Genomic DNA, 13,025 nt, shown 5'->3' on the forward strand with positions numbered 1-13,025 from the left:
TCAGACAGGTTACGTCAGCAAAGCCTGAGAATTGTGCTTTGACCCCTAGTGACTCCAACATGGAGTTAAAGGTGGTCAGTCCTATGCAATCGAAAACAAAGACTGGAAATGCTCAGAAAGTCGGGCAGCACCGGTAATCCAAAAGTATTGCACAGCCTGCCTCATGCACAGGCACTGTGAACTGATGGAGGGAAATTTAAATGCCATTTCACACTCCGCTTCAATGAAAACCAACAGGAGGAAAGAAGCTACTCAGTGGGGAAAAGGGGAATCTAGCTATAGTTTCAGATGCAAAATATTCTGATATTTCCCTCACTGGTGAGCTCCAAGCTTGGTAACAGATGCAGTGAAATAGTCAATGGGGCTGGGGGGAGGCAAATAGAAAAAGGAAGTAAGTTATGACAGATACTCACCTAAAATGGCTACTGCTGCTCCCAAAATATCAACACCATTACTACCTACAGTGTTCACACTGGCTCCAGCACAGCCTAACCTGCTCATGGAAGCTCTCCCCAGCTTGCCCCCTGTCAATTGGTCTCCATTCCTGTCTGTCAAAGCTTCACCATCTCTCATTGCTCCACTGGCACTGCCCATCAATTCTCTTTTTTTTCTCTTTTTTCTATTTTCTTCTGGGCTGCTTGCAGCAGTGTGTTAATGTTATGTTAATTACATTGTTAAGTATTGCTGAAGAAAGAGACTTTTTTTGTTCGAAGCTTTTCGTCTTGCTCTCATCAGGCCAATTTGCAAGAAAATACCAATCTCAGGGGAAACAAGATACCTATACTGGATGAGAAGAGAGTGCTGATTGGTTGGCAAGTGGATTCTGATTGGTAGAAGCATTGCTGTGGAGAATGCACCAATTGATAGCGACTGACAGTTAACTGCCAAACATTGTTTGAAATTTCAACTAGGCAGCTTGACTCTGGTTGATCAAGACAAAAATGCCTCTTTTTTCAGCAATACTCAAGTTCTATACTACCAAACAACTATTTATATTAAGGTTAAAGTTAAACAGCTGGAGGGTATTGATTGATTAAGTATCTTGAACACATATAAAAAGGACGTGACCTGTCTGAAATGACCCCTGTTTGGATGGAATTTCACACTCGCCCCATGTCCGGATCCCTACCTTGGGAATCTCAGCCCCAAAATTTGAGCTGTCTTGAGGAAATCTCCACTGTGCCCTTCCGTTCTACACAGAGAGGTTTCTCTTAAATGCTGTTGCTACACAACCTTCACATGCTCACCCTTGTCAGCTGTCTGGATATGCCATGGCTTCCATTCCGCCATCCAGAGATGTGGGGGTGGGGGGGGGGGCGTGGGGGGGTGGTGGTGGGTGTCCTCCAGTGGAGGGCTCCATACGCAGGAGTCCTCCCCTTTACCTTCGGGGATTTGGCATGGGACGTGTTGCATTCAGCAGTCCCATGCAAGAAAAGATTAAGATGGTTCACAGACTCCAAGGCCGCCTGTCATTTCTGTGGCCTCGAAGAGTCCGTGTTCCATATATATATTGATTGTGCAAGACTGCAGCCCCGTTTTGATTATTTGAAGGGGATGCTCCTCAACTTTTGGCTGCACTTTAGCCCAACACTCCTGACCTTTGGCCACCTGGTGCAGAGGGGATGGGCAGGGTGGAGGACCTCCTTGTAAGCCTGCTTCAGGGCCTTTCCATGGTGGCCATTGGTAGGACTAGGCAGCCGGTGGCTGAGGGGGTTATTTGGCCCAAGTATCTGTCCTTCTTCCCCAGTTACGTTTGTGCCCACGTGTCCCTGGAGAGGGAGCATGTGGTGTCCACCAGTACGCTTGAGGTTTTCCGCGAACGATGGGCACCACAGGGGCTGGGGTGCATCATCAGCCCTGAGAATGGCATTTTAATTTATTAACTTTCCTTGTAAAGTTTTGTTTTTTGTTACAGTGCCCCTTTAAGAGGTTGTTTGCCAAGTCAATCAGTTTATTTCATTTGATTTATTGTTGCTTTTAAAAGAGTCAGGAGCGTACCCTCCTCTGCTCTGTGTGGTATTGTTACATTAGGCTGCACAAAATGCGTTTTTTGCCACACTCAGCAAATATGAATTTAATTTCCCTGATAGTAAGATTTGCACTTTATTCCATTGGATTTGCACAGCAGTGACCTGAAGTGTGGCTGCACATGCAGTCTTCTTCCTTATCAGGCCTTCAGTGACTGGGTGTTGATAAGTAGGAGGCAGAGATATACAATGCTGCATTCTGTGAATAAACCTACAATCAAGAAAAGGATCTGTGTCTAGTTTCATACTTCACCATCTGGCTTGGATTCATTTAACACAGAGTGCCAGAGATAGCTCCTTAATTCCAGGAGACTCCCAGACAATCTTGGACGGTTGGCAACTCTATTTGCAGTTTGTGCAGAGCTAGCTGATTTGCTCTGACGTAGGGTTAGGGAAGAGAAAGTCTCTGCTGACTCCACTCCTGATCACTGCCCAGCAGACTCTGGTGAAAGTGTGTCTGTGGACATCAGGCACTACTGTCACAGAAGAGCTCGCCAACACTCACCTTGTTTTATTCCTTTATGGAATGTGGGAATCACTGGCAAGGTCAGCATTTATTGCCCATCCTTAATTGCCTTTGAGGTGGTGGTGAGCCGCCTTCTTGACCCGCTGCAGTCCATGTGCTGTTAGGAAGGGAATTCCAGGAGTTTGATAGCACAGTGAAGGAATGGTAATATAGTTGCAAGTCAGGATGGTGAGTGGCTTGGAGGGGATCTTCCAGATGGTAGTGTTCCCATGTCTGCTGCCCATGTGCTTCTAGATGGTAGAGGTCATGATTTTAGAAGGTGCTGTCGAAGGAGCCTTGGTGAGTTGCTGCAGTGTATCTAGTAGATGGTACACACTGCTGCCACTGTTCATAGGTGGTGGAGGGAGTGAATGTTTTAAGAGGTGGATCGGATGCCAATCAAGTGGGCTGCTTTGTCCTCGATGGTGTCGAGCTTCTAGAGTGTTGTTGGAACTGCACTCATCCAGGCAAGCAGAGGGTATTCCATCACACTCCCAACTTGTAGCTTGTAGATGGCGGATAGGCTTTGGAGAGTCAGGTGAGTTACGAGCCACAGAATTCCCAGCCTTTGACCTGCTCTTGTAACCAGAATATTAATTTATACAGTTAAATTTCTGGTCAGTGGCAACTCCCAGGATGTTGATGGTGGGAGATTCAGCAAGGGTAATGCTATTGAATGTCAAGGGTAAATGGTTAGATTTTCTTTCCTTGGCGATGCTCATTGCCTGGCACTTGTGTGGTCTGAATGTTACTTGCCACTTATGAGGTCAAGCCTGAATGTTGTCCAGGTCTGCTGCATATGGACGTGGACATCATTCAGTATCTGAGGAGTCGTGAGTGGTACTGAACAATATTGAGGCTCACATATGAGGAATGGCCACTTGGGTGAGATGCCAGAGTGTGACTGGTTGCTGTAGAATTATATCCCTTTGGGGGTGGGGGTGGGGGTGATTTTGAGTGCTTGACTTCTCTTGGACACTGTTGGAGAGCAGACATGGATTGGGGCTGAGCACCATTAGAGTTACTAGGCTTAAACATACTTCAGCGTATTGTGTTGAACTTCTGCTTTATTCTGTGCCTGGTATCTGGCCACATAATCTTCTGCATATTCTGCTGTTTATCAGATTTGGATCCATTTACCTAAATGAATCAAGATTATTTCAGCTAGTCAGAGCAGGTTGTTATCACTTATGCATTTGTGACTTTGTGGTTTTTCATCAGGTGTTTGGTCTTTGATAATAGGTTAATGGGATATACATGAAGTGGGTGTTTTTATATTTACCATGTATGACTGGGTATGAATGCAATACTCATACCTCACCTATTGCATCATGGAATGTTTTTCAGTTATTTTCTCTTTCCTGATATAACTGGGATGAGCTAGATTCTAAACTGTAGTGACCTACACTCTATCAGTATTAGTTAATCCAGCAGTGCACTCAATTCAGAATTTGGGATTTTGATTCTTTTTGATGTTCCATTGATGTTAATTTTTTTTCCGTAAATTTGGAAACACCAGCACTGTTTGTTGCTACCAGGTTTCAACAGGATAACACTGCCATTAACACAAAAAGAGTCAAACCTGATCCTCTCCACAAGAGCACTCTCTCCGATAAGATTCACTCGATAACAACCAGAATGGAAGCTCCAGCTCATTTTCCTTCACCACCTCAGCCCGGAGATAATGTATTGGCCCCAACTCTTCTGCTTCCTTAACTGAGATTGGTCAACAGAGTAAAGATCAGGGAATCAATCTGGGGCAGTTAATCCAGCAGTGCATTCAATTCAGAATTTTGGATTTTGATTCTTTTTGATGTTCCACTTGAATTTTTTTTCGTAAATTTGGAAACACCAGCACTGTTTGTTGCTGCCAGGTTTCTGGTCTGTGATCTGTGTGGCCCAGTGACACACATTATAACACATTTACTAAGCTATTGGGAGAAAAATATTCATTGCAAAGTGGGACAGAATGATGCTTGTGCTTGATTTCCTCATTCTGTGTAAGTGATTCTGTGCTGTACTTGGGGAGGCGGAGAGTTGTTGAGATCCATGGTAAAGTTCTTAGTCACCGCTGTTGTCGGCTGTCCCGCGATTTGAGGATGGCATCCATTTGGGGTTGTGAGTATCTGCCGTCGGTCTTCATGTGACTGAACAGGCTGGTTCTTGACCCCCAGATCTTTGAGCTCTCAAACTACCCCAAGTAGTTTGTGAATCTTCAGAGTTTATACTGGATTGGGCTAATTTAGCAACAAAACGGCAGGGAATTGGAATACTGCACCATGATAGGCTAAGGGTTGAATTTCCTTCTTATTTCTCTGTTTTACGCAGAGTGCTGAGACAACCAAGCAGCTGACGGTTACACAGCAGACCCGGGAAGAAGTGGCCCGTACAAAACAAGAGCTTGAATTTGCCATGGAAGAAGCTAAAAGAGAAGCGGAGATGAAGGTAAGGCTGAAGCACGATTGTGGGCTCCAGAGTCCACCTGGCTTGATCAGCTACCCATAATCACCTCTGGGATGTGTCTCAGACCATGACCTGGAAATGCCAGACCAAGAGTGTAGTACCATTCTGGGCTTTGGACAGTACTAGAGCTAGTACTTGGGCTCAGTATCAGGAACAGCCCATAAAGGCATCATGTATTTCCTCAGAACCAGAATGATTCCTTGTATTTGCCTAGGAGGTAAATGTAGAGTGATCCTGACATCACGCAAGGAACCTATGCGACAACATGTGCCACTATAAGACATCCAAGCCTTCAGTACAATCTTCTCAGATCAAGGTTCGAACTATAAACCAACAGACAAATTTCTTTAACATTAGACAGGTAAGTAACCTGCACTCAGTACAAACAGCATATCTACTGTCATTACAATCTTCATCAACCTCCTCAGTACTAATACTCAAAGATGCTTCTCCTCAATGATTTTCAATATAACATTGATCCTTGCAAGACACTCATTCTTTTCTTGCATTTCAAACAGCAACTATTGAGCCACATCCAGCTTGGTCTCTCTGGTTTTAACATTTCCTAACTAACCAACCCAAGCAGTCTAATGTATACCTCACATTTGGAACCTCTTGGTCACATAGCTCTCTACCAAAGGAGTGGCAAGGAATCACTGGCTCTCTGCTTCTTAAACAGGTGACCCATCTTGTTATCCAGACACATGTAAACCAAATCCACTGTCACTGATTTTGTCACAGACCAGATTCTAAACTGTAGTGATCTACACTCTATCAATAGTCACTGTCACCAGCACGTTTGGAATGGAATGTTCCATTGATCTGTGCCAGAACACTGAATTACCCGCTGGATAACTCCCCTTCTGGGTCCAACCCCATACTTCAGCATTTCTGTACCAGACCAATTGCCAAACTGACCAAATTGATTATGAAAGCGAAAGAGAAAGGTGTCTTGAATGCTTCTAAAGAATAGTGCATCTGAATTGATCCCTTTTGTACCTCCATACCGTACCCTTCATTCTTGCACCTTGCAGAATTGATATTAATATGAAAGAAACCAACAGCCAATCTAACATGGACAAACATGCTTCATTTTAGTCTCAGCTGGTTTAGATGCTTAACAATATTTCAGTTTGTCACAAGCCCAATGTTACCAGAAGAACTAAATTCCATAGATGGGTTCCAGTGCCTATATCATTTTGCACACTAGCACTGGAACCTGCCATAAGCTGATCTGGAATCACTTCTAAACCATGAAATCACAGTAAGAAATATGGGTTAATTTACTATAATCTTAGGTGAAAACTTAGTTTGTTGTGCTACAGCAGAATATGGAGAGAATGTAGTAAAGAGGACAGAAGTAGAGTTTGACTGCACTGTATTGTAGCTCTATATATGAAGTTTTAACTTAATTATTACAAAGATCCAGATTCCCAGTTGACAAAAGCGGACTTACAAATATTGACTGAAGTACCTCTTGATGAGTTTCTTGAGCGAGCCCTGAATTAGGGAAATTTCTTGACAGCCAGTCTTAATTAAATATCATGAGTCGAAGCTTAAAGTTAAACGAATTGGAAGAAGTGATGCAGGGCAACTTAGAGTATCTTCTTAATTGAAATGACAATAACACGGGTTTAAAAGTTATTGCATAATGCATCAGATCCATTGAGAAAATAAAGCACTCGACAGTTTTAAATGGAATACATTTTGCTGCAACACCGGCTTATTGAGTATCCAGGGAGACGGAAGCTTTTATTTGTGTCATGTGGAACATTCAATGGCTTCCTCATTTTGGCAGGTGTACATCTTCGGCTAATGTTTTGATGAGAATTTTGCAGTCCTCATTAATCAGGGAGATAGGATGATAGCCAGCAGACACCATCAGGTCTTCCCACTTGTTTGGCTGGCAATGATGCAGGGAGCATTGCTGCAATGAATAACTTGTGGCCGAAAATTACATGACAGTTTCTTTTAAAACACATATAAAAAGGCCTGAGTACCTTGTTATGTGCACGGTCCAGGTAGGTTTGAACTAGAGAGAAATTCATTTTTAATCCTCTTTCTAAAATGAACCTAGAGCTGAATATGAGGAGTACCCTTTCTTTATGTCTTTCTAGAATGGAAATGAGTAGAATGAGTATTGCATTAGACTTTCATTAGCTTTAAATGGATGTACCTCCTAAAGATGAAGGCAAATTTAACAGAACGGATGACACCTTAGGATGAGGGAAGGTGAGGTATTCTCAGCCTGGGCTGCTTTTTGAGGCAAAACCTTTATAATTCTGACCTTCTCAAGGTGACGTTAATAAATATCATCCACAAATGAAAAGGCTATTACCGTATCGCCAGAAACAAAAAGACTTACATTTATATAGCGCATTTCATGACCTCAGCATGACCCAAAGCACCTTCCAGACATACTTTTGTGTGTAACCACTGTAAGGTAGGAAACCAGATTGGGAGGTGCCAATGTAATGGAATTATTACAATTTGACTCAGTGTCCTTTGTGTATGAATTAAGATATTTAAAAGATGGCTATTGATCTGCCTAAAGTAGGTTGTAGCATACATATGAGGTTATAAAGGAATTGATCTGAACAGATCACTGGACAGTTTCCATTGATTCACCAGGGCTCCTGCTGAGGTTTTAGCAGGAGAACCCTTAAATGCCACTAGTAAAGTTAATGCTAATATTTCAGCAATTGCAGAACCTGCTGCAAAGCTTTCCAAACTTTATGAAATTAAGAATCAATCTTTATGAAACCCATCAGTGGTTTCATGTAGCTAGTAAACCTGTAGGGCTGGAAATTCTGTGGGGGCTCTCCTGATTTCTCGCTGTAACTTGGGTGGGAGATCAGTGGACTGTTTCCACTGATTCACCAGGGCTCCTGCTGAGTTTTAGCAGGAGAACCCTTGTGGAATTTAATTTTAATGATTAAATAATGTGTCCAAAGAAGCCTTCAGTACAAGATTAAAATCCATCTGGATTCAAGATTTATTTATTGCAAGCCTTTCAATCCTTTAATTCATTTAGAGACCAATTTCTAAGACTCTGTTCAGATCAATTCCTTTATAACCTCATATGTATGCTATAACCTACTTTAGGCGGATCAATAGCCATCTTTTAAAGATCTTAATTCATATACAAAGGACACTGAGTCAAATTGTAATAATTCCATTTTCATGTCCTTACTAACATCAGATAACAATATGGCCATAGGCTACTGGTCTATACCATACCATACCATATTTTAGTGCATTTATCCTTCCCCAGATCATTAGGGGACCTGTGATTAATAAGTTTGAAAAAGCTGCATTGTAATGTTATTTTCTGCACTGATATTTTTATGTTCTGCTGGTAGTGTGTTTTTCCATTAATATTGATTCTGTTCTGTCTAAAGTTTTTCCATCAGAAAGTGACATTTACTAACATCATGTACTAAGGGCAGGATTTTACCATCGGCGAGTGGGGGCGGGGCCTGTTCGTCGACATGTAAAATGATGAGCAGTGACGTCGGGGAAAACTCCTGATGCCACCGTGCCCGGTTTAAATTTTCAGGAAGGCGGGAGCGCAGCGAAATCAGCTGTGTGCCCGCCGACCTGTCAATGGCCAATTGAGGCCATTGAGAAGGTCAATTAAGTAATTAAAGGACCTGCCCGTCCAACCTTAAGGTTGGCGGGCAGGCCACGAGCTCCAGTGGGAATTAGAAAAAACATGAAACCTCATCCACAGGCGGGATGAGGTTTCCTGTAGACTTTAAAAATTTTAAATAAAGATTGTGTAAAAATTATTGACATGTCCCAACTTATGTGACATTGTCACATGAGGGGACATGTAAGGAAAATATTGTTTTTCTACTTTTATCTTTTTTACATGTAGAGCCGATCCCCCTGAGGCTGCCCTTAGCCTGAGGGAGATGAGTGGGCTCTTTTGTACGCATGCACGAGAAAGTGCACTCTCGATTTTAGGCATTCCCACCCCCCAGCCCGCACAGGGAGTGCATAGCGCTTCCCTGCAGATGTCATGCTGGGTGGGTCTTAATTGGCCTGCCCACGTAAAATGGCACCGCGCCTCCGATTTGGGGTGCCGATCAGAAGTGCGCCCACATACGCCCGCCCATCAACTTCCCCCCCGACAGGGGGAAAATTCTGCCCTAAGTGTGCGGTGAAACTTAGAATTATGTAGCTGCTGCTTCCTCATTGTAATTTCAATAAATTCACACAAGTGAAGAAAATCCTATCGTGTGGAGCATCACATAGCTTTGCTGCTCGCTTAAAATTACAGTTTTAAAAAACTGGTTATTGCATCAACCTGCCAGTGCTGTTGTATTGCAAAAGGCCATTTAGCCTGCCTTTGGCTGCTTTAATTCTTTACCATATGATGGTGCCACCTTGTAAATGGGACAATTGTGCATATAATGTTACTGTATTCATGTAATGGAAATGTTCCTTCCCTCCCTGCCACACTTCCTGGTTGATGCCAGTTAATTTGTTCATCCCCTACACAAAACCATGCTTCAGATGTTTTTGGTGTTAGATAGTGCCCTCTAGTGCCAAGATTCAATTTAGCTGCCAATTAGCTTCCTGATCCAAGGGAAGAATTTTCGGCTTGGCGAGCAGGGGCGGGGCCTGCTCGCCAAAGCTTAAAATGACACGGGGTGACGTCATGCGTGCGTCCTGACATCACTGTGTGTCTTTTAGATTTTCAGTTCAGCGGCATGCGGCTGACTCGGCTACATGCCTGTTGAACTATCAAAGGCCTGTTAAGGCCATTAATTAACTAATTAAGCCTATTGAGAAAGCTGCCCGTCCAACCTTAAGGTAAAGAGCCCAGGTGGCCTTTGCATTTTTCATGGAACCTCATCCACAGGCGGGATGAGGTTTCATGAAGGGTTTATAAATTAAATAAATTTTTTCATTAAAGTTCATTGACATGTCTTAATTATTTTTCTTTATCCAAATTTTTGACACTTAAAACTTATCTCCCTGAGGCACCTCAGGGAACACCACCTCCCCCGCCTGCACAGGGAGCGCACAGTACTTCCGGGCGCGTGACTCGGTGGGCGGGCCTTAATTGGACCCCCGCACAACCTCCCCGATGGGGAGGAAAATTCTCTCCCAAGTTTCACTTCATTGGCATTCCAATGGTTCAGTTAAAAAATAAATCATTGATTACTTGCACAGCACAGTCTGAAAATGTACTTTAATAGCAGCCATTAATTAGAGAAAGAGTTTATTCTTCTAAATTGGCCCACGATCCTTAAATATTTTATGAAACATTTTAATTCTGGTGCCTCCTGTTGCTTCTTGTTGATGTGATACCTTTGCTTTAAGATTCCTGGTTACAGGTTAGATCAGACACGCATGTGTAGAGCTGCTTTTGATATGATTGTGTGAAGTTCAATTCTCGTCATATTGTTATTGTTTGCTAGTCTTCCTCATTAAGGACCCTGACTGGGTTACAATATCCATACGAGGTGTGTTGCCTGACATTATCTGATATCATTGCTTTTAGCTGGAGGACCAGAGCTTTATAATGGAACAACTGAAAAGGGAACTGGCTGCAAGCAAGGAAGAACTATCTACCATCCAGAGCTCGCTGCGGAACTCTGAACAGGTACAAGCTAGAATGTAACCAGGAGCAAGAGTGCCAAATGGAAATGTTGCATTTTTACCTTCCATTTTCTTCCCCGGTACTCTAGAAAGTGCTGACTCATGTTGGGGCACAGTTCCACAACTTCTAGACATTCCCTGGCATCTTATCCACGTTGGCCATTATTTAATTGTGAATCTGCATGATTTGGTGTTGCCAGTCTGTAGGAATAGGAGGGATCATGGCCAAGTCAGTTCCTACACACAAGCATTTTCCACCATGGGCCACTGGACAGCAGCTTGGTGTAGTGACTATGGCTGTTTTCTCCCCTATTTGGCTCAGGGATACAAAGACTCGTTGAATTCCCCCAACAATTGCCCTTAGGTAAAGTCAGCACAGAACGAGAATCTGTAGGTGATTTTACTCTTTCATAAATTTGGAGACTGAGAATTACAATTGACACAATTTCACACTAAATCCAACTCCTTTATTGAGAATTTTGAACAAAACAGTTTCAATTAAATCATACAGTTACCCCTCAAGTGGTTAATCTGAGATTAATGTAGGTCACTTAGGAGTGACCTCTGACCAAGATCTCCCAGCTTGGCTGACTGGGATTCCTCCCATCAATACGTATTTTCTGTCTTCCCTTTGGAGTGTTGCTGTATGAGACCTTTACACAGGTTTACATACAGAACACGGTTTTTGAAAGAGCTTGTGCACAATCCTCTACTGGATGCAGATTGGTTAGTTGGATTCATGATCAGTTGTTCGGTTGGTTAAAGAATTCCCAAGTTGTCTTCCATTGGCTTAGCCATATAAAGACTTCTTCCCACCTGGCTTTGATCAGTTTGCTGCGATTCACTGCTAAGATAAAAGCAAAATACTGTAGATGCTGGAACTCTGAAATAAAAACAGAAAATGCTGGAAAAACTCAGCAGGTCGGACATCATCTGTGGAGAGAGAAACAGTTAATGATTCGAGTCTGTATGACTCTTCTTCAGAGCTAAAGGGAAGTAGAAATGTGATAGATTTTATACTGTTTAAGAGCAGGTGGAGCAGCAAAATAGAAGGTCAGGGATAGGTGGGAGCTCAGGAGAAATTGAGAAAGATGTCATGGACACAAGACAAAGGGAGTGGTAATGATAGTGCTAAAGACTAAAGAAGGTGCTGATAGTGGCATAAAAGTAAGATGGCAGAAGGTGTTAATAGCAGAAGAAGGGTCAGCACAACATAGAAACAAGTGACAGAGAGCTCTATGGAGGGAGGGGGTAGGTGGGTGTGAGGGAAAAAGGATTAACACAAAAGGATATAAAAAACATAAAAAAGAGAAAAATGAAAAAAAATGAATAAATCAATAAAAATTAAAACAAACGAATAAAAAGAAACTAGGTTTAAAAAAGGGGTAAGATGGAGGAGCCATTCCAAACCCCCAACTACTACCATCTAGAAGGACAAGGGCAGCAGATAGATGGGAACATCACCACCTCGAAGTTCCCCTCCAAGTCATTCACCATCCTGATTTGAAATATATTGCCGTTCCTTCACTGTCGCTGGGTCAAAACCCTGGAACTCCCTAACACCACTGTGGGTGTACTTACACCACATGGACTCCAGCGGTTAGAGAAGGCAGCTCACCACCGCCTTCCCAAGGGCAACAAGGGCAATAAGATGCTGGCCCAGCCAGCAAAGTCCACATCCCATGAATGAATTAAAAAAATGTTAAGTCTGGAAGGCTGTAAAGTGCCTAATTGGAAGGTGAGGTGATGTTCCTCCAGTTTGTGTTCACTGGAACATTGCAGAGGCCAAGGACGGATATGTAGGCATGAGAGCGGGATGGTGTGTTGAAATGGCAAGTGACAGGAAGGTGTTCCGCAAAGCGGTCACCCAGTCTGCGTTTAGTCTCCCCCGTGTAGAGGAGACCGCATTGGGAGCAGCAAATACAGTAGACCAAATTGAAGGAGGTGCAAGTGAAGTGCTGCTTCACCTAAAAGGAGTGTTTGGGGCCTTGGACAATGAGGAGGGAGGAGGTAAAGGGGCAGGTGTTGCAACTTCTGTGATTGAATGGGAAGGGGATGAGGATTTGGGGGTGACGAAGGAGTGGGCCAGGGTGTCACAGAAGGAACGGTCCCTACGGAATGCTTTTCACCCCACCAGCCTCTGCATTCAAAGGATCATCCTCTGCCATTTCAGCCAAATCCAGCATGCTGCCACCACCAAACACATTTTCCCCTCAACAATACCAACCCCCCCCCCCCCCCACCCCCCCACCCCCCACCCCCATCAGCGTTCCACAGGAGGGATCCGGACCTTCCTGTCGCTTGCCATTTCAACACAACATCCTGCTCTCATGCCCACATGTCTGTCCTTGGCCTGCTGCAGTTTTCCAGTGAAGCCCAATGCAAACTGGAGGAACAGTACCTCATCTTCCGATTAG

General features: G+C 43.5%; 1 protein-coding gene across 1 annotated transcript in view; it reads left to right on the plus strand.

Annotated features, from left to right (window-relative positions):
• LOC121286439 (huntingtin-interacting protein 1-related protein-like) overlaps positions 1-13,025 on the plus strand; it is a 173,738-nt gene that overhangs the window by 132,572 nt on the left and 28,141 nt on the right. Inside the window, exons 16-17 of the mRNA XM_041203557.1 lie at positions 4,861-4,977; positions 10,511-10,612. Coding sequence (XP_041059491.1) covers positions 4,861-4,977; positions 10,511-10,612 — 219 coding nt within the window. The remainder of the gene's footprint in view (positions 1-4,860; positions 4,978-10,510; positions 10,613-13,025) is intronic.

This window comes from Carcharodon carcharias, chromosome 13, assembly GCF_017639515.1.
Source record: "Carcharodon carcharias isolate sCarCar2 chromosome 13, sCarCar2.pri, whole genome shotgun sequence".
NCBI classification, from domain to species: Eukaryota; Metazoa; Chordata; class Chondrichthyes; order Lamniformes; family Lamnidae; genus Carcharodon; species Carcharodon carcharias.